Consider the following 22,816-nt stretch of genomic DNA (forward strand, 5'->3'; position numbering starts at 1 on the left):
ACAGATGAGCTGCATGAAAGAAAAGGATGATTTCTCACTAGAAGCTACAAGAAATCTGCATGGAGAAAGTGACATTTATGTTTGCTGCACATAGAAATGGAGAAACAGAGAGCTCTAGCTTTAGGGGATCACTGGACTATATAAAAGTTGCTTGTAAGGGCCCCTGGGTGGCTCAGTCAGTTAAGTATCTGCCTTCATCTGAGGTCATGATTTTGGGGTTCTGGGAGCCCATATTGGGCTCCCTGCTCAGTGGGTAATCTGCTTCTCCCTCTCCCTCTGCTGTTCCTGCCACCTGTGTGCATGCTCTCTCTCTGTCTCTCAAATAAATAAATTTTTTTAAAAAAGTTGCTTATAGCTGGGAAGATTGGCTGGAAAAAAACGGATGCAAGCATGAAGGCATGGAAAGAAAATCAGTGCTAGAAAATTTTTATATTTTAGTAAGCCTGAGGAAGGGAATGTAGGTGTTTATTGTACAACTCTCAACTATTCTGAAGGTCTGAAATATTTTATTTTTCCCTCTAGTTTTAAATTTAATATAAGAAATACCTCTATAGATTTCAGGCTGAGGAGATGAGGAGATCCAAGTAGGGGAAATAGGGCCTGTGAGAAATCTCTCTGCAATTCAGGGGATCCCAGAAAACAAAAATGCCTTTTCTCTGATTCTAAACTGAACCATTTCTCTGTGTCTCATATCACAATGCCTTTTGTTGTTGATATTCCTTTTTTTTTTAACTTTTATTTATTTATGATAGTCACAGAGAGAGAGAGAGAGGCAGAGACACAGGCAGAGGGAGAAGCAGGCTCCATGCACTGGGAGCCCGATGTGGGATTCGATCTCGGGTCCCCAGGATCGCGCCCTGGGCCAAAGGCAGGCACCAAACCGCTGCGCCACCCAGGGATCCCTGTTGTTGATATTACTTATCTGTGCTGTCACTGAAGGTTAACCTTGAAATGCAACACCTTCTGTACCCATCATATTACTTTCAGTCAAATGTTTTTGTGAGTACATTTCACAAATAGATTTATATTTTCCTCACTCTCACTTGTCCCTCCTATCTGTAGACATTCAGACACTACAGGTGCACACTCATGTAGAATTATACTTCTTACCTAAAATCTCCAACCTTCTTTCAAGGATGCCATCTTAAATTATGTTCACATGAACCTTGGAAACTATTCAGATTCAGGAAATTGTGTTACATACCCTTCTAAAGGCCAGTGATTTCAATGGCTCCTCTTCTGTCTTTATGTGGAAAAGGGCAGACTCAAGGAGTAGTAGTTTCTTGTCTCTTCCATGCTGATTCACAGCGCCCTAACCTATTTACCAATTCCTTAATCCCAAAACTGGTATGGGAATTATCAGAGGGGTTATAGTTGGATGTAGCTGTGGAAAAATCTGCTGATGGTAAGGTTGTTTCCGTGGGAGTAATTAGGACATAATTAGATGTACACAACACAGTTGGGAACACACATTTTTGTGAGGGCCTAAAATTTTCTAGCAGTGAGAAAGATTCTGTCCTTGGCTAAACTCTACTCAGGCTCCCCTGAACCTTTTTTTTTTTTTAAAGATTTATTTATTTTTAAAGGATTTTATTTATTTATTAATGAGAGAGAGAGAGAGAGACAGAGAGAGAGAGAGAGAGAGGCAGAGACATAAGCAGGCTACATGCAGGGAGTCTGACATGGGACTCGATCCCAGGTCTCCAGGATCATGCCCTAGGCTGAAGGTGGCACTAAACCGCTGAACCACCTGGGCTGCCCTTCCCTGAACTTTTTAAGCAGGACTTGACTTTTGGGCCTCCATGTCTATCTCTGCATTGTTCAGTTTTAGCAACAATCCTGCAAAGTCAGGTTAGCCAGGATCCTCCACCCTCCATGTCTTATCACCTCAGCAAGAATCCCCTTAGGTTGGTTTAGCCAGAGTTGCCCTTTAACCCTAGTGTTTTCTTTAATAACTTTCCTGTTGGAAAATAAATATCTATTCTTAGGGATTCTGAACAACTTCCTCAGGCAGTGTCACCCATGCAGGGGGAGTCTTGACATAAGACATACAAGTATTATTGGAGTTGATGGGGTTATTAGGTGGGAGTGAAGGAGCTGATGGGCTCATGACCAAGCTGGATGACCAAATTCTCATAAGATACTCATGTAGCCAGGGAGTACACATTGGATCTATTGGCAAATCCTCTTTTCTCAACCTTCAGAGTTTTTCCAACTTCTCACCAACTCCACCCTTACTACCTTAAGTCATGTCTTTATAATTTCTAATGTAGCAACCTCTTAATTGGTCTCCTTGCTTTTGTCCTTATTCCTTTTCAGTCTATTCATCAGAGTGGCCCCAGTAATTCTGTTAAAACATCATTATTCTGCTCTTTGACACCCTTTATCTTACTTAATGGGAAAGTCAAAATCTTTACAATGATCTAAAAGGTCCTAATGCTGGGTCCTGGGGCCTCATGATCTCTCTGACCTCAATTGTTACCTTGTTCCTCCTTGCTTCCTCTCATCTAGTTACAAAGTCCTCTTGGCTGTTTTTTAGATGCTCTGGGTCTGGGAAAATCTCTGCCTCAGGGTCTTTGAACGTCTGATTTGTGGACTGAGATTTATATTATGATATGAACATTTTTCTAAATTTTCTCAAAAAATTTAAGATCTAAGCTCTAAAAAAACCTTCCAGCAGCTCTACATAGCATAATGAGTAAACCAATACATACTGAGTTAATGTTAAATAATGTGTTCTACTTCATTCCAGTCTTTTTGATATATATGCATGATCTGAAGCAGCTTTGTAGGTTTCTATCAATTTTAGAGAGTCATGTTATCTGTGAGTAAAAATGAATTGGTGGTTTTTTAACCATATCCTCCAATGATTTGAAGAGCAGAAATGTTTGAGAAACAATGTGAAATCATTGAGTTGTTTTAATTCAACAATTTTTAATGCCTATTTACTATATTTTGCTTGATGCTGATGCCAAGGATACAGTAATAAGTGAAGTGTAAACCTAGTGGGGAAGATAGGAAGAAAGAGAAGAGGGGACAGGACACAGGACCTTGAGTTCTGGCTTGAGCTAAGCACCAGGTGCCCAACAGGCCTGAGGTTCAGAGGAAAGTCACGGTAAGGACCTTGCACAGGTCACAGAACTCATAATTGATGAGGTTCATAGTCTTATTCAAGCTGGACTAATTTCAAGGCACCAACTCTCAACCACTGGAATGTGAACTTTAGGTGGAACGACCTTCTGGTAATAGTTAACTTATCAACATTATAGAGTCAAAGGATTAACTTAATTCAGACATGTTTACTTTAGAAAGATGTGATTACCTCATGAAAGATATTATAGAACTCCAGTGCCAAGATGCATTATGTATCTAGTATGTGTCTCAGCAACCTACCTGGTAAGAGGGCAGGAATATAGTGGGAATCTGAGTACATATGTAGACAGGTGCTTTTTTAAAAAAAGATTTTATTTAATTGAAAATTATTTATTTATTTTTTTATTTTTTATTTTTATTTTTTTTTTGAAAATTTTTTTTAGACAATTGTACATTCACATGTAGTTGTAGGAAATAACAGATCCTACCTTAATGCAGTCTCCCCCTATGATCATTTACATATATCAAAACATTGAGTTGTACACATTTTAGTATGTGCCATTTTTTTACAGGGATTTTTTTCTTAAAGATTTTATTTATTTATTTGAGAGAGAGAGAGAGAGAGAGAGAGAGAGGCAGAGACACAGGCAGAGGGAGAAGCAGGCTCCATGCAGGGAGCCTGATGTAGGACTCGATTCTGGGTCTCCAGGATCACACCCTGGGCTGAAGGTGGCGCTAAACGGCTGAGCCACCCGGGCTGCCCTATATGTGCCATTTTTGTCAATTGTTGATCTTAAAAACCAAAGGAGCTATTTTTTTTTTCTGAGCAAAATGAGTTTATTTGGGAATAGCAGAGGAATTAAAATTTGGGACAAGCAAATTATGGTGAACAATAAAGAAGTCTGGGGAACAGAGGGGAGGGGCTTGCTTTTATAGGGAAGAAGAGAAAGCTGGGAGGGGCTGTTTTCATTGAATTCTCATTGGCTGGGCTGTTGCTGGGCAAGGAGAAATTCTTCCTTTCTCCTATTGGGGTATATACACATTCTTCATGGAAAAAACAGCAAGGTAGTTTCCTTTAGCTTCCAGGGAATCAATTTTGGGATACTCAGGGATCTTGATAATGGCTAAAGTAACTGGTAAGAGTATGGCATCTAATAATTCCTGGACATAAAGAGCATTTAAAATTTTGTCCCTGTTGGGAGTGAGGAGGTCTCACTCTCTCCACAGCGTCCCAAAGTCATGAGCTACTCCAAAGGCTTACCTACTATTAGTATAGATATTTGCAGTTTTGTCCTTGGCTAAAAATGCAGGCCTGAGCAAGAGTGTACAATTCAGCCCATTCAGTCAAGGTAGCCAAGAGCAAAGGTACCACCTCAAAAGGAGTTACAGGAGCATACTCAGCATAATATTTACTATTTTCATTTCTCAAATAAGAACCATTGGTAAACCATGAAAAGTCAGTGTTATCCAAAAGAGTTTCCTGTATCATCACAGGGGATCAGGAGATTTGTCAGAGTTAGTCATGAGGAGCATCATCTGTAGGGAAGGGAAGAAGGGTGGCAGGGTTAAGATAATTACAGCAAGAATTATATGTGGCACAGTTAGCAAGAGGATTTCATAGGTGAGACAGTTGGCTTAAAAGTGTTGAGTGTAATAGGCATTCAGGAGGGTTTCAACTCCTTGGGGATACAAAGTTTTAGAGAGGATCCCATGGCTATTTCTTCAGAGGTCTTGGCTAAAAGGGTGTTGGCAGGAATGGCTCTGAGGCAAGGGGGGATGTCCTTGTGCCACAGGGTCTAGCTGTTGGCTATAATAACCTATGGGTCGATGGTGGGGCCCATGTTTTGGGTAAGTACAGTAAGGGTGTTCCCTTTCTCGTCAAATACAAAAAGGAAAAAAAATTGATAATTGGGATGTCCAAGGATAGGGGGACTCACCAAACTTTCCTTTAGGGCTTTAAAGACTAAGTCATCCTGATCTTCCCAAATAATAGGGTTGGGTTGTTGTTTTTAAATAAAATATATAGGGGGGAATAAAATAAAATATGATTGGGCCATAAAAGAATTTGGAGACTAATTTTGTCAGTAGTCAGCTAGCTCGAGAAAACTTTGTGACTGGCATTTAGTTTTGGGTTTGTGAAGTTCAAGATGCCATGGAGCTTATTTGGATCTAAGGGTAACCCTTGTTATGAAATCAGGTACCCCAAGTATCAAACCTGAGTTCAAGCAAACTGAAGTTTCTCCTTGGAGATTTTGTGTTCCACTAAGGCTGAAAGTTTTGTTTATTTATTTTAAAGATTTATTTATTTATTCATGAGAGACAGAGGCAGAGACACAGGCAGAGGGAGAAGCAGGCTCCCCACAGGGAGCCTGATGTAGGACTCGATCCCAGATCCTGGGATCACGCCCTGAGCCGAAGGCAGGTGACCAACCGCTGAGCCACCCAGGTGTCCAAAGGCTCAAAGTTTTAGCAAGTGGTTGCTGTCTGGCAGTGAAGAAGCCTCAGAAATGGAGCAGGGAAGCAAGTCATCTATGTGTTATCACAAAGTAGAACCTCTGGGTAACTTTATATCATCCAAATTTGTTTTTAAGGTTTGGGTGAAGTAGGAAATACTTAGGCAAAACCCCAAGGCATTTCTGTCCAGGCATATAGCTTTCCTCCCCAAGTGGAGGCAGAGATACTAACTAGCCTTATCCATAGGGATACTAAAGAAGGTGCTATATAAATCAATCACAATGAAAATTTGCTTTCAATGGGGACTCAGGCTAATAACATATGGGGACTAGAACAACAGGGTGATGAGGGATAACAATATTGTTCAGGGCTCAGAGATCCCAGACTTATCTTTATCTGCAGGCTTTGGATTTCCTCGCAGGCAACATAGAAATATCATGAGGACTAGAGTAGGAGATGAGGAGGTCCTGATCTTTATGATCTTTTATTATGGACTTGATACCTTGCAGAGCCTCTTTATTTATAGGGTATTGATTACTTCTAGGGAGAAAGGACGAATAACTCTTAGGAGGCTTAGCCCGAGGGAGATAGGTTTAGAGATAGGAACCTGTCGAGGTCTGAGACCCCCTATTTGAACCATCTCAGTACCCAAGGCAGGGGTTTAACAGCAGCAGGGTTGAAAATAAATACAGGAAACCTCCTTTAAAATGGAGTGGGGAAGAGTGTCTCTGGTGTCAGTAAGATCAGGGAGAGATTCGTTTTCTTTCTTTCTAAAAGGCTTTATTTACTTATTCATGACAGAGAGAGAGAAGCAGGCTTCATGCAGGGAGCCTGACATGAGACTTGATCCTGGGTCTCCAGGATCACACCCTGGGCTGAAGGCAGTGCTAAACCACTGGGCCACCAGGGCTGCCTGGAGATTTGTTTTCATTCTGAGAGTTGTTTCTCCAAGCTGGTTAAAAGAAGGCTTGGGGAAAGTCCTTGTAGTTCCTCAGAGTCCTGTGGGAGGGCTTTGGAAAAGCTGGTCAGAGGGCTGAAAACACGGGGAGCATGTTTACTGCAATCTTTCTTGCAATGTCTTGGCTTTTCCCAATAATGGCAGAGGCCAGGAAGGGGTTTTGTTTAGAGGACTTCACTTGTTGGAACTGAAAACTAAGGATCTTACAGTGGTCTTCCTTTTAGTTGGGAGTCTCAATGACGCAGGTGAACTGATTTGCTAAATTAACTAAATCTAGAGTGGATATAGTTTCTCATTCCATCCTGCTCCTTTAAAAAAATTATTTACTTATTTATTTGAGAGAGAGAATGAAGGAGGAGTAGAGGGAGAGGAAGAAGCAGACTCCCCACTGAGCAGGAAAGCCTGACTTGGGGCTCAATCCCAGGACCTATGATCATGACCTGAGCCAAAGGCAGATGCCTAACCAACTGAGCCACCCAGGTGCCCCATCCTTTTAACTGGAAGGGAAAGGTCCGAGTTCAGGCTTTCAATGAACACAGAGCTGAAGGCTACCTGCACGAATTCAACATCCATAGGAAGGCCAACATTTTCCTTAAGACCAGTTTGTAGTTGATAGTAATAGTCTCGCACCGGTTCCCTGGGTTTCTGAGCGGAAGCCTGAATGTTAAGTCAGTAGGTTTAGGGAAAGCCTAAGGATTACCAGCTGAAGTCATTTAGTGACTGTTGAGCTTGATCAAGTAAGAAGGCAGGGGCTTGGCCTCTTGTTTGCAGTTCTGGAGATTTCAGGATCATCCCAATTAGTTGCTTTCATCCAGCATTGGGCTTGGCAGGGAGCATGTGAACTAGCTGGTATCGGTTGGTAAGTTTGAACCACTGTTAAACTCCTTGGCCGATCTATGAGGATCTTTAGTAACTCTAGGAAAATCCTTGACTACAGCTCAGAGTTCAGCCTTAGTCCAGGAAATACAGGAAATACAGGCTTACTGTTTAGGATCCTCAGAGGGTCTAATTTTATTTTAATATATTCTATTCTTTTAAAAGATTTTACTTATTTTAGAGAGAGAGAGAGAGAGAGCACAAGCGCAAGTGGGGTCAGGAGCAGAGAGAGAAGGATAAGCAGACTCTGTGCAGAGCCTAACCCGTGGGGCTTAATCCCACCTGAGATCATGACTTAAGCTGAAATGGAGTTGCTTAATTGACTGGGCCACCTAGGCGCCCCCAGAGGGTCTAATCTTAAAGGGGCAGGTTCTTTTTTTTTTTTTTTTTTTTTTTTATAGATTTTTTTTAATTTTTTTATTTATTTTATTTTATGAGAGTCACAGAGAGAGAGAGAGAGAGAGAGAGAGAGGCAGAGACACAGGCAGAGAGAGAAGCAGGCTCCATGCACCGGGAGCCCGACGTGGGATTCGATCCGGGGTCTCCAGAATCGTGCCCTGGGCCAAAGGCAGGGGCCAAACCGCTGCGCCACCCAGGGATCCCAAAGGGGCAGGTTCTAATGGGTTCAGAGGAGGAGGAAGCAGGGAGAGGTTTGGAGAAAATGGGAAGTTCAGTTAGAGACGTGGAGGGGATGAAAGTGGGGATGGAAATAAAGAAGATGGGGGAGGGGAGAATGAGTCCTCAAAAGCTTGTCTTTTTTCAATTGCTTGTTTGTCTCTGTTATCTTAGAAATGTCATTTTGTAGATATTTTAGAGTCCTGAACACACTTGGAAACCTCAAGATACCAGCCGAAATAGGCATCCCATTCCATTTGTGTTTGTTTTTAAAGCTGTGGTCTTCTAAGAAAATCAAGTTTGGGGAGATCAAAAGTTCCCCCTACTGGCCATTGGAGTTCTACATTAGTTTTGGTTAAGTTGGTCCAATTAGTTTAAAATGCTCCTGAGGAGGGACCATAGTTTTTATTTTTTAATTTTTTTTTAATTTTTTAATGCAAAAGAGAGAGAGAGAGAGAGAGAGAGAGAGAGAGAGAGAGAGAGAGAGAGAGGCAGAGACATAAGCAGGCTCCATGCAGGGAGCCCGACGTGGGACTGGATCCCGGGTTTCCAGGATCACACCCTGGGCTGAAGGCAGCACTAAACCGCTGAGCCACCCGGGCTGCCCGGGACAAGAATTTTTAAACATAAAACCAGACTGGGCTCTAGAAGGGGGACCTTCCTGAGAGAATTTAGTGGAGTCACATGCCATTATTCAAAACCAAAAATTCGGTAAACAGAAGAGTAGTCACCAGAAGAGGCAGTGCCTTCTTAAAAAATAAAAAAAAAAAGGTGTGTATGTGTGTGTGTGTGTGTGTATGTGTATATATATATATATATATATATATATATATATATATATATACACAAAGCCAGATTCCAGATATCCTTCTGACTGAGTTGTGGAGCTCAGCCAGAAGGAGGGAACCCTGATCTAAGAGGAGACATTTGGAACCAAAAGGGAAAAGACGACTCCGGGAAGCAGAGAGCACAGGGGCTCAATTTGGGTACCTCACACGGTTCTGGGGGCTATTAGTTCCTTAGGGATTCGTCTCCTTCAGGTTCCTTTGTGGTCACCATGCAATACTGGCCTTAAAAAACAAGAGCCAGTTATTTTACCAGCAAAATGAGTTTATTTGGGAATGATTGAGGAACTGCTATTTAGAATAAACCAACCATGGCCATCCATAGGCAAGTGGGGAGAAGGGGCTTGCTTTTATACAGGAGAGGAGGAAGCTGGGAGCGGCTGTTTTTTCTGAGTTCTCAATAGCTGCGCTGTTGCTGGGCAAGGAGAAATTCTTCCCTCCTCCTGCTGGGGTAGTTAGGCTTCTTCCTGCTGGGGGAATGCCAGGTGGTAGTGTGAAAGCATTCCCTTCAGGGCTTCCCCACTCCATTTTAAATGAGGTTTCCTGTATTGATTTTCACACAGTTACACCTCAATACAGTTGACAATTCTAAATTGATAAAAACTGAGTATATCTTGATTCTGTTTTCCTTATTTCTTCAAGGGTGTATTGCAAAAGCAGCATGCATCTCCCCGGCTAACAATTTGACTTCTTTTGTAACATGGAAACCCATATTTTGACATTATTATTGCATGTTGAGCAGTATCTTTGAAGGTCCTCTGTATCTTAGTAGAAATATAGAAATTAATTAGGAATCCTTGACTAAATACAGTTTATTTCATGGACAAACATTTTTCAAGGGTGATGAGAAGGCGTGAACTACCCATCTATTCCCTGTCAGAAGGCATGAGTCTTCTCTTCAATCTCCTCATGGCTGACTTCATCTCCTGGTTCCTCAGAGTATAGATCAAGGGGTTCAGCAAAGGAGAGATGACCGTGAAGGTGACAGAGATGGCTTTATCTGTGGGGAGAGCAGTGAAGGGTCGGGCATAGACATAGATGCAGGGTACAAAGTGCAGGGTCACTACAGTGATGTGGGAAGTGCAGGTGGAGATGGCTTTCCTCCTGCCCTCCCCCACCTGAGACTTTACTACTACTAATATGACCATATATGATACCAGGAGGAAGAAAAACCACAGTGTGGTGAGCAGTCCATTATTGGAAATCATCAGCAACTCAAGCATAAAAATGTCTGTACAGGCGAGCTTGAGGACCTGCGGGACATCGCAGCAGAAAGTGTCAAGAACATTGGGTCCACAGAAGGGGAGCGGAAGCAACAGGGAAATCTGTACAATGGAGTGGGTAAAGCCTCCCACCCAGGAGGCCACTATTAATCCAATGCAACGGCCTCTACTCATAATGGTCATATAGTGCAGGGGCTTGGAGATGGCCACATATCGATCCAATGCCATCACTGACAAAGAAAATACATCCACCCCTCCAACAAGGTGGAAAAAAAACATCTGGGTGAAGCAGCCATTAAAGGAGATTGTCTTTCTTTGTGACAGAAGGTCCATCAGAACCTTGGGAGCTGTGATGGAGGAAAAGCAGATGTCGGCAACAGATAAATTACGGAGCAGGAAGTACATGGGGGTGTGAAGACGGGACTCACAGGTCACAGTGACCATGATGAGGAGGTTTCCCAGCAGAGTCGTCACGTATACCAGAAGCAGGAAAAGAAATAAGACCAAGCTCAGTCCTTGATTCTGGGTTAGGCCAAGGAAAGCAAATTCTTTCACCCTGGTGCAGTTTTTCAGCTCCATTGAGTCATTTTGTTTTTCTCTTTTGTTTCAAGCTACTTCCCATGAAAGTACTCAGCAATTTATTTTGTTTTTCCTCCTAAGCACTGAGACTGCAATTCAGAATCCTGCCCATGTGGCTGTAGTGTTTGCAATTTGTTGAGCTGCCCAATTTTTAAAGATTGCAGTCAGTTTGGTGATCAAATGAAATCATCACATGTGAAGTCATTCAATAATTCTTTTCCTAAAAAACTCATTTCAGAAAGAATAAGCATGTATGTTAAGTAGTGACCTCTATATAGCATATTTTACAAATTTTGGCTTTTAAATTTTATTTTTTTTCATTCTGCACAAACTGATTGAATATAAGGAACTGTCTGAGGCCTAAAAAGTAAGACGTGTTTTCCAGCCATTGTAGATTTATAGTGTACAGTTTTTAAAATAAATTTATTTTTTATTGGTGTTCAATTTGTCAACATACAGAATAACACCCAGTGCTCATCTGGTCAAGTGCCCACCTCAGTGCCCGCCACCCAGTCACCCCCACCCCCCCGCCCACCTCCGCTTCCACTACCCCTAGTTCGTTTCCCAGAGTTAGGAGTCTTTCATGTTCTGTCTCCTCTTCTGATATTTCCCACTTATTTTTTCTCCTTTCCCCTTTATTCCCTTTCACTATTTTTTATATTCCCCAAATGAATGAGATCATATAATTTTTGTCCTTCTCCGATTGACTTATTTCACTCAGCATAATACCCTCCAGTTCCATCCACGTCGAAGCAAATGGTGGGTATTTGTCGTTTCTAATGGCTGAGGAATATTCCATTCTATACATAGACCACAGCTTCTTTATCCATTCATCTTTCGATGGTCTACAAATTTAATGTTCATTTTGGCACATATTCTGTTGACTTCAGGAGGGTCTCGTCTTGCTACAAAAGGATGTCCTTCTGTTTATTTTCTTTATATTTATTTGGCAGAGAGAGAGACCGAAAGAGAGACAGAGAGCACACACCAGTAGGGGGAGGGGCAGAAGGACAGGGAGAAGCAGGCTCCCCACTGAGGAAAGAGCCCAGTGCGAAGGCAGACACTTAACTAACTGAGCCACCCAGGAAGCTCTATCATTCTGTTTCTTATGGCAGTGTTGCTGTGGCATGAGTCACTTTCCTCGCACTTGGCTGTTTTGGGTCGAATTTCTTAAATCTGTAGCCTGTTATTTCATGTAGGTTACTTGTTACTGAGAATATAACTTTATACTAATCAGATTATTTGTTTAATAATTATTTTAAAATATTTAAAAATTGCTATTGGAAAACAGATGAGACAGCATATAAATCTAAATCTCCAAGAATCACATTAATTTTTTTATTGTGGTAAAAACCCTTAAACATGAGAGGTACCCCCTTAACAAATTTTTGGGTGCACAGTGTTGTACAGCAGTTTTCTAGAACTTCTTCATCTTCTATAAGTGATGTGGCCCTTGCTTGAGTATGGGGGAGAGAATAAGGACAATGACCTGATTTTGAGAGGAATGATCTACTCTTTTTTGGATCAAAGCTAAGAGAGAGAGAGAGAGAGCACAAGAGCAAGCACACAGCAAGGAGAGATGTTGGCATCTTTAGAATAATGCCTGTTTTAAATACAGTATAATGGGTAATTCTTAGGAATTTTTATAAATTTTTATTTGCTCCACCTTACATGTAGCAAGTGAATATTTTTTGCTAGTTTATTTATTTATCTTCATAGGTATAAAAAGAAGTTGGAACACATTGTTCGGTGTTTACAGCCTAACAAAAATGGGTGACTTGCATAAACTGATAAACATAATATATGATAAAATATAAAATGTGTCATGAGGAAAGTAAGGGTAGATTTGGGTAAGAGAGGACATATGGTAGAGATATCGTGATTTTCAGGAGCTACAAAAGCTACTACTTTATGAATGCTTACTATGTGTGAAGAGTTATAAAAGGTTGATACATTTAATGTGCACCCCTATCCTTCAGTAGATATTAATGTTATTCTTGTTTCTCATATGGAATATATTATGAGTCTATGTTTGGGTGAAAGGGAAGAAAGAGATGGAAATAGGATGGAATAAATAGTGGTATTTTCCCCTCCTCAATCTCCTATAGAGGGTCTAATTTTATATAACAAGAATGTTTCATAAAGTCTGTCTGAAGATAGGAATTTGGCAAAACAGAGCTCTGGAAACCTTTTTTACGTTGACCTTTGCTCAAGGTGGCCTCAGTAATAAGCAACTCAAAGGATCACAACAAATGTATGATGTCAAAAAATGTATGATGTCTTCCCTCATGCTGAAGGGACCACATTTCTGGAATCCCTTTGAACACAGCATCCCTCTGCCCGACAGATAATACCCACCTTTTGTTGTTTCTGTTGCTGGGAAGATCATCTTGGCTCCGAAGTGTTTAATATACCTGAGAAATATCAAAGTCAGACTATTTATTCATAATCAAAATAACAACATGTCAATTTCACTATGCATAACATAGGTTTGAGCTAGAAGTTTTAATGTCTTTACTGAATTCCTTTGATCCTAGAATTCCAACTAAAAATTGTATGCTCTTAGGTGCAGAGCAGAATAGTACACTTGGGGACATTAGTTCTTGAAAATTTTGTTTCTGAAGGGCAAGCTTTTTGGAAGACTAAATCTTAGTATCTTTGCTCTCCTTTCAAGATGGGCAGATTCAAAGCATCACACCTTCAAGAATTTCTATTGTATCCCTGTCTTATGTGCAAATCCCTCAGCTTCAGGCCTAATATAAGAATCGCAAAGGGGATATTATTGGACAAGGAAGTGGAAGTCAAGAACCTGATTCTGCTGGTGGTGATGAGTTGCAGTGGGAGTTATTAAAAAGTTACCAAGATATGCATATGCGTACACACACAGAGATGGGCACATTTTGATTAGGGCCCAAATTATTTAGAAGTGGTAGTAGAAATTTATCCCCTCATCCACAGCTGAATCAGAACACTGTTAAAACATGCCAAATGCAGTACCCAAGAGAGTACCAGGGTCCAATTTTCATTACTTGCAAGGCTCAGAGGACATTATATACAAGCGAGTTTCAATTAAATTGCCAGAAAAACTACAAGAGAACTGGACCTAAAATTCTTTGCTACCAGTTCAATTTCTAATTATACACAGGATGATCATAGTCTCATGATATTGCTGTATGCCTCTACGTGTAGAGAACCATGATGTAGGTGGTGTTTGGGGGAGTGCACATTCTTCCTGTTTTCCTACACTCTGCACATATGGTATCTTTTGATTTGGTTACAACTAGATGAGTATGTGAGTAAAGCTCTCTACACAACGACAGTAGTTACTTAAGATTAACTCAATTTATTGAATGGCTTGACTTTATATAGAATGCAGTTCAACTGTTTCTAGAACGATGATGGGTTTGGATTTACCTGCCTTTCCATTTTGTTTTTGTTCTATTATATTAAACTAATCTACAAAGATAAATACTGCATGAGACAAGTTGTATATTTGAGATAGGCAATCCTCCCACCTGTTTTATTGAGATGTAATGACATATATCATTGTGTATGTTTAGGGTTTATGATATGTTGACTTGATACATTTACATATTGCAAAATTATTATTGTGGTATTAACTAACATTTCTATCACCTTATATAATTACTAATTCTATTTTGTGGTGAGATCACTTAAAATCTACTCTTGTAACAACTTTCAAGATGTAGTATTGATAACTATAATCACCATGCTGTACATTAGGTTCCCAAAAGTTTTTCATCCTGTAAATGGAAGAAGTTTGTACCCTTTAGCATTTCTCCTTTTCTCCCATCCCCCAGTACCTGGAAACCACCATTTTACTCTCTAGGAGTACAGATTGCTCATATAAATGAAATATAGTATTTCATTCTCTGTCTGATTTATTTCATTTAGCTTAGTGCTCTCAAGATCCATCCATGTTATCACAAATGGAAGGTATCCTTCTTTAATATGGCTGAAATATTCCAGCATGTGTGTATGTGTGTTTGCTCATATATACGTATATTTAATCACTTATCTATCCATTGATGGCACTTAGATTTTTTCCTTGTGTTGGATAGTGTAAAAAATGCTGCGATAAACATGGGTGTGCTGATACTTCTTGGAGATCTTGATTTTATTTCCTTTGGATCTGTACCCAGAGATGGGGTTGTTGGATCACATGGTAGTTCTATCTTTAATGTTTTGAGGAATCTCTATAGTGTTTTCCACAGTGGCTGATTGAATTTATATTTTCACCAACAGTGCACAAGCCTTTCTCTTTCTTCACATCCTTGTCAACACTTATCTCTGTCTTTTTGATGATAGCTATCCTAACAGGTGTTGAGTGATGTCTCATTGTGGTTTTGATTTACCTTTCTCTGATGCTTAGCAATGTTGAGCACTTTCCATGTACTTGTTGACCATCTGTATGTCTTGTTTGGAAAAATATCTTCAGTTCCTCTGTCATTTTTAAATCAGATTGTTGTTTTCTTTCTTTTTTTGCTGTTGAATTGTATGAATTCTTTATATATTTTAGATTCTAATCCTATATGATTTGCAAATACTTTTTCCCATTCTATATGCTTTTTTTAAATTTGTTAATTGTCTCTTATGCTATGCAGAAGTTTTTTAGTTTGATGTAATCCCATTTATTAACTTTTGCTTCTGTTGCTTCTGCTTTTGGTATCCCATTCAAAAAAATCCTTGCTAAGACCAATGTTAAGGAGGTTTTCTCTCATTTTTCTTCCAGGAGTTTTATGGTTTCAGGTTTTATACTTAAATCTTTCATCCATTTCAAGTTAATTTTTCTAAGTGATATAAGATAGGGATCTAATTTCATTATTATGCATGTGGTTATCCAGTTTCCCTAATACCATGTATTAAAGAGACTATCATTTCCTCATTATATATTCTTGGCTTCTTTGTTGTAAATTAATTGATCATGTATGTATGGGTTTATTTCTGAGTTCAATTCTGTTCTTTTGGTCTATATGTTTTTGTGCCAGTACTGTACTATTTTGATTATTATAACTTTGTAGTATAGTTTGAAATCTTAATTGTGGTGCCTCTAGCTTTGTTCTTCTTTCTCATGGTTGTTTTGGCTATTAGGGGTCTTTTGTTGTACCACGTAAACTTTAGGAGTTTTTCCTATTTCAGTGAAAAATGCCATTGGAATTTTGATAGGGATTACATTAAATCTGTAGATCTCTTTGGGTAGTATGGACATCTTACAATATTATTCTAACACAAAGCATAAAATATCTTTCCATTTGTGTCTTCTTCAATTTCTTTCATTAATGTCTTATGGTTTTTAGTGAAGAGATCTTTTAGCTCCTTGGTTAAATTTATTCCTAGGTATTTCAGTCTTTTCAATTATAAATGGAATCGTTTTCTTAATTTCTCTTTCTGATAGTTATTCTCTTTGCTGGTAGGTGGATTTTTTTTCTCTCCAGTTTTTCCTTCCACAGATGGAGGAATATTCAGTTCTTTGGTTTCCTGCTTAAGTCTATTTTTGGGTCTGAGCTTTTCCCTTCCTTTTCTGTGAGTTCTATTTGCACCTAAGTAAGTTAAGTGAACTAAAGTAAATGTTTGCAAGAAGCATTTCTAATGTGTGTATGCACGTTTAAATCAGGGCTTTATTTCATGGTATATGGTCTTTCATATTGCCCGAAATAGTGCTATTACATTCCCTCCATGGATGTAGTGGTATATCGGAGACCAATTATGTATGTAATCACCTAGTTTAATTCTTTTGTTATTTTCAATGAGCTTTCAGTGAATTTTCTTTATATTATTTTAGGTATATCCTCTCAATATCTGAGAATAATAATGATTTTTCCTCTGTTTTTCCAACGTTTATACACTTTCTTATTTTTCTTCTTTTTAAATTGTAAGTGAATTCAAATTTAATGACTAATATGTGTGATACCCATATCATTGTCTAGTTATATATGGTAAAGGAAATTGTTCTTTTTAAAAATTTTTTATTGGAGTTTAATTTGCCAACATTTAGCAAAACACCCTGTGCTCATCCCGCCAAGTGCCCCCCTCAGTGCCCATCACCCAGTCACCCCAACCCCCCGCCCACCTCCCCTTCTACTACCCTTGTTAATTTCCCAGAGTTAGGGGTCTCTCATGTTTTGTCACCCTCACTGATATTTTCACTCATCTTCTCTCCTTTCCCTATACTCCCTTTCACTAATTTTTATATTCCCCAAATGAATGAGACTATATAATGTTTGTCCTTTTCAATTGGCTTATTTCACTCAGCAAAATACCCTCTAGGTCCAACCACATCGAAGCAAATGGTGGGTATTTGTCGATTTTAATGGCTGAGTAATATTCCATTGTATACACAGACCACATCTTCTTTATCCATTCATCTTTCAATGGACACTGAGGCTCCTTCCACAGTTTGGCTATTGTGGACATTGCTGCTATAAACATCGGGGTGCAGGTGTCTCGGCGTTTCACTGCATCTGTATCTTTTTTTTATTGGAGTTCAATTTTCCAACATATAGCATAACACCCAGTGCTCATCCCATCAAGTGTCCCCCTCAGTGCCCGTCACCCATTCACCCCCACCCCCCGCCCTCCTCCCCTTCCACCACCCCTAGTTCATTTCCCAGAGTTAGGAGTCTTTTTTTTTTTTTTTTGAGTTAGGAGTCTTTATGTTTTGCCTCCCTTTCTGATATTTCCCACACCTTTCTTCTCCCTTCCCTTATATTCCCCTTCACTATTATTCATATTCCCCAAATGAATGAGAACATATAACGTTTGTCCTTCTCCGATTGACTCATTTCCCTCAGCATAATACCCTCCAGTTCCATCCACGTTGAAGCTAATGGTGGGTATTTGTCGTTTCTAATGGCTGAGGAATATTCCATTGTATACATAAACCACATCTTCTTTATCCATTCATCTTTCGATGGACACTGAGGCTCCTTCCACAGTTTGGCTATTGTGGACATTGCTGCAATAAACATCGGGGTGCAGGTGTCCCGGCATTTTACTGCATCGGTGTCTTTGGGGTCAATCCCCAGCAGTGCAATTGCTGGGTCGTAGGGCAGGTCTATTTTTAACTCTTTGAGGAACCTCCACACAGTTTTCCAGAATGGCTGCACCAGTTCACATTCCCACCAACAGTGCAAGAGGGTTCTCCTTTCTCCACATCCTCTCCAACATTTGTTGTTTCTTGTCTTGTTAATTTTCACTATTCTCACTGGTGTGAGATGGTATCTCATTGTGGTTTTGATTTGTATTTCCCTGATGGCCAGTGATGTGGAACATTTTCTCATGTGCTTGTTGGCCATGTCTATGTCTTCCTCTGTGAGATTTCTGTTCATGTCTTTTGCCCATTTCATGATTGGATTGTTTTTTTTCTTTGCTGTTGAGTTTAATAAATTCTTTATAGATCTTGGATACTAGCCCTTTATCTGATACATCATTTGCAAATATCTTCTCCCATTCTGTAGGTTGTCTTTTAGTTTTGTTGACTGTTTCTTTTGTTGTGCAGAAGCTTTTTATTTTGATGAAGTCCCAATAATTCATTTTTGTTTTTGTTTCTCTTGCCTTCATGGATGTATTGCAAGAAGTTGCTGTGGCCAAGTTCAAAAAGGGTGTTGCCTATGTTCTCCTCTAGGATTTTGATGGAATCTTGTCTCACGTTTAGATCTTTCATCCATTTTGAGTTTATCTCAAAGTTTATCTTTGAGTTTATCTATAAGAAAATGGTCCAGTTTCATTCTTCTGCATGTGGATGTCCAATTTTCCCAGCACCATTTATTGAAGAGACTGTCTTTCTTCCAGTGGATAGTCTTTCCTGCTTTGTCGAATTTCAGTGGATCATAAAGTTGAGGGTCCACTTCTGGATTCTCTATTCTGTTCCATTGATCTATGTGTCTGTTTTTGTGCCAGTACCACACTGTCTTGATGACCACAGCTTTGTAGTACAACCTGAAATCTGGCATTGTGATGCCCCCAGCTATGGTTTTCTTTTTTAGAATTCCCCTGGCTATTTGCGGTCTTTTCTGATTCCACATAAATCTTAAGATGATTTCTTCCAACTCTCTGGAGAAAGTCCATGGTATTTTTTTTAAAGATTTTATTTATTTATTCATGAGAGAGAGAGAGAGAGAGAGAGAAGCAGGCTCCATGCAGGGAGCCCGACGTGGGACTCGATCCCGGGACTCCAGGATCTGCCCTGGGCCAAAGGCAGGCGCCAAGCTGCTGAGCCACCCAGGGATCCCCAGTCCATGGTATTTTGATAGGGATTGCATTGAATGTGTAAATTGCTCTGGGTAACATTGACATTTTCACAATATCAGTTCTTACAATCCATGAGTATGGAATATTTTTCCATCTCTTTGTGTCTTCCTCAATTTCTTTCAGAAGTGTTCTGTAGTTTTTAGGGTATAGATCCTTTAGCTCTTTGGTTAGGTTTATTCCTAGGTATCTTATGCTTTTGGATGAAATTGTAAATGGTATTGACTCCGGAGTCTTTTCTAGGTACAGTATCATGTCATGTGCGAAGAGGGAGAGTTTGACTTCCTTTTTGCCAATTTGAATGCCTTTTATTTCCTTTTGTTGCCTGATTGCTGAGGCTAGGACTTCTAGTACTATGTTTTTTTTTTTATTTTTTTTTTATTTATTATTTATGCTAGTCACACACACACACACACACACACACACACACAGAGAGAGAGAGAGAGAGAGAGAGAGAGAGAGAGAGAGAGAGAGAGGCAGAGACACAGGCAGAGGGAGAAGCAGGCTCCATGCACCGGGAGCCCAACGTGGGATTCGATCCCGGGTCTCCAGGATCGCGCCCTGGGCCAAAGGCAGGCGCCAAACCACTGCGCCACCCAGGGATCCCTAGTACTATGTTGAATAGCAGTGGTGAGAGTGGAGATCCCTGTCATGTTCTTATCTTAGGGGAAAGGCTCCCAGTGTTTCCCCATTGAGAATTATATTTGCTGTGGGCTTTTCGCAAATGGCTTTTAAGATGTCGAGGAATGTTCCCTCTATCCCTACACTCTGAAGAGTTTTGATCAGGAATGGACGCTGTATTTTGTCAAATGCTTTCTCTGCATCTAATGAGAGGATCATATGGTTCTTGTTTTTTCTCTTGTTGATATGATCAATCACATTGCTTTATAAGTGTTGAACCAGCCTTGCATCCAGAGGATAAATCCCACTTGGTCCTGGTGAATAATCTTATTAATGTATTGTTGTATCCTATTGGCTAGTATCTTGTTGAGAATTTTTGCATCTGTGTTTATCAGAGATATTGGTTTATAATTCTCCTTTTTGGTGGGGTCTTTGGTTTTGGAATTGAGGTCATGCTGGCCTCATAGAACGAGTTTAGAAGTACTCCATCTCTTTCTGTGTTTCCTAACAGCTTTAGTAGAATAGGTACGGTTTCTTCTTTAAACGTTTGATAGAATTCCCCTAGGAAGCCATCTGGCCCTGGACTTTTGTGTCTTGGGAGGTTTTTGATGACTGCTTCAATTTCCTCCCTGGTTATTGGCCTGATCAGGTTTTCTATTTCTTCCTGTTTCAGTTTTGGTAGTGTGTGGTTTTCCAGAATTGCGTCCTTTTCTTCTAGGTTGACTAATTTATTGGCAAAAGCTGCTCATAATAAGTTTTTACAATAGTTTGTATTTCCTTGTTATTGATGGTGATCTCTTCTTTCTCATTCATGATTTTATTAATTTGAGTCTTTTCTCTCTTCTTTTTAATACGGCTGGCTAATGGTTTATCTATCTTATTAATTCTTTCAGAGAACCAACTCCTGGTTTTGTTGATCTGGTCCACAGTTCTTCTGGTCTCTATTTCATTGAGTTCTGTTCGAATCTTTATTAACTGTCTTCTTCTGCTGGGTGAGGGTTCCATTTGCTGTTCCTTCTCCAGCTCCTTTAGGTGCAAGGTTAGCTTTTGCATTTGAGTTCTTTCCAGTTTTTGGATGGATGTTTGTATTGCAATGTATTTCCCCCTCAGGACTGCTTTTGCTGTATCCCAAAGATTTTGAATGGTTGTATATTCATTCTCATTAGTTTCCATGAATCTTTTTAATTCTTTTCTAATTTCCTGGTTGACCCTTTCATCTTTTAGCAGTATGGTCCTTAGCCTCCACGTATTTGAAATCCTTCCAAACTTATTCTTGTGGTTTAGTTCTAGTTTCAAAGCATTATGGTCTGAAAATATGAAGGAAATTGTTGTAATGTTTAATCATTAGGTATACTGTTTGCTCTATGGTTGTAACAGATATTTTTTTTTATAAAGATTATACATTTTTTCTTCAATTCTTGGCTTCCTAAGTGTTTTGTTCTTCAAAGATGTGTGTTGAGTTGTACTGAATATTTTCTGCATCACTGAGATAATGACATTGTTTCTCATCTTAATCTGTTATTGCTGTGAATTGCATTAATAGTTCTCTTTGAATATCTGGAATAAAGCCTACTTGATGATAATTTGTCATTCTTTTTAATTAATTGGTATGTAATTTGTTGATGTGTAATAAGAACTTAACATTTTTGTTCAAAGATGTGATTGGTGTGTACACATATATTAGATACGTGATAGCATTAGATACATTAGGTACTATTATCTAGTTATAGATAGGGTTATGTTGTCTTTATAGAATGAGTTAAGAAGCTTTCTACAATTTATTAAAAAGTTGGAATTACTAGCTTTTTGAATATTTATTGAAAATCACAAAATAGTTGGGGTCTGGTGCCTTTTCAAAGAGTCAATTTTTGACACCTTTTCAATTCATCTATAAATATTGATCTATCAAGATTTTTTCCTCTTTAGTCAGTTTTCTTGACCTATATTCTCCATGGAGATTATATTCTTCCTTCCATCCTGTAACAATTTAAAACTACCTTTTGGTGTCTTTACTTTTTTCCCTTAGTGGGGGGCAAGTTTATAGATTACATTTGTTTGTATACTCAACCAGAGAATTGTCACTCTTGGATATTCCAGGATATTTGGAGAACAAAAGGAGGGTTCCTAGAAGGGAGTACTGTATAGGATTCCTACAAGTATCTTTATGACTTCCAAAATGAGGAACTATAGCAATAGTATCTTTAATCCCCTAAAGGGAGGACAAATAGCAGTTTCAAACTTTCTTTAAACACCAAGAAACTGGTAAACTATATATAAATAATGTATGTTATAGATGATCAAAATTTAGTTATAAAAAAATCTATTTTGTGCTAGTGAGTTGATGGTAGTCTTATGTGTTCCTAAAGCACAGGGCTGACCAAATTAAACATGTTTGCTTTTTATCTGTCTCTCTTTGGAAAGTGTGTCTGTGTGTGTGTGTGTGTGTGTGTGTGTGAGAGAGAGAGAGAGAGAGAGAGAGAGAGCGAGAGAGAGAGAGCATGTACACACACTAGAAACTGATTACTTACATCTTTAAATATTGAATTTTGGGACGCCTGGGTGGCTCAGCTGTTGGGCATCTGCCTTTGGCTCAGGGCATGATCGTGGAGTCCCGGGATTGAGTCCCACATCGGGTTCTCTCTGTGGAGCCTGCTTCTCCCTCTGCGTGTGTCTCTGCCTCTCTCTCTGTGTCTCTCATTAATATATAAATAAAATCTTAAATAAATAAATAAATAAATATTGAATTTCTTAGGTTTTTATTTTTGTTTTTTTTCTTTTTCTTACTTTTATTTATTTATTTTTATTGCAGTTTGATTTGCCAACATATAGTATAACACCCAGTGCTCATCCCATCAAGTGCCCTCCTCAGTGCCTGTCACCCAGTCACCCCATCTACCCGCCTACCTCCCTTTCCACTACCCCTTGTTCGTTTCCCAGAGTTAGGAGTCTCTCATGCTTTGTCACCCTCTCTGATTTTTCCCACTCATTGTCCCTCCTTTCCCCTATAATCCCTTTCACTATTTTTTATATTCCTCCTATGAGTGAAGCTATATGATGGTTGTCCTTCTCCAATTGACTTATTTCACTCAGCATAATACCCTCCAGTTCCATCCACGTTGAAGCAAATGGTGGGTATTCGTCCTTTCTGATGGCTCTATAATATTCCATTGTATATATAGATCACATCTTCTTTATATATTCATTCATGGACTCCGAGGCTCCTTCCACAGTTTGGCTATTGTGGACATTGCTGCTATAAACATTGGGGTGCAGGTGTCCTGACA

At 39.5% G+C, this 22,816-nt stretch overlaps 1 protein-coding gene across 1 annotated transcript; it reads right to left on the reverse strand.

Annotated features, from left to right (window-relative positions):
- Window positions 1-9,707: 9,707 nt before the first annotated feature.
- On the reverse strand, window positions 9,708-10,643 carry LOC129494423 (olfactory receptor 4D10). Its single transcript, XM_055301327.1, has one exon. The coding sequence runs from the start codon at window positions 10,641-10,643 to the stop codon at window positions 9,708-9,710; it is 936 nt and encodes a 311-aa protein (XP_055157302.1).
- Window positions 10,644-22,816: the final 12,173 nt, after the last annotated feature.

Source organism: Nyctereutes procyonoides, unplaced genomic scaffold (assembly GCF_905146905.1).
Source record: "Nyctereutes procyonoides isolate TBG_1078 unplaced genomic scaffold, NYPRO_anot_genome, whole genome shotgun sequence".
Taxonomy (NCBI): Eukaryota; Metazoa; Chordata; class Mammalia; order Carnivora; family Canidae; genus Nyctereutes; species Nyctereutes procyonoides.

Bases quoted from the DNA above. Each gene is read 5' to 3' on its own strand.
- LOC129494423 (XM_055301327.1), bottom strand. From the start codon at position 10,643: ATGGAGCTGAAAAACTGCACCAGGGTGAAAGAATTTGCTTTCCTTGGC.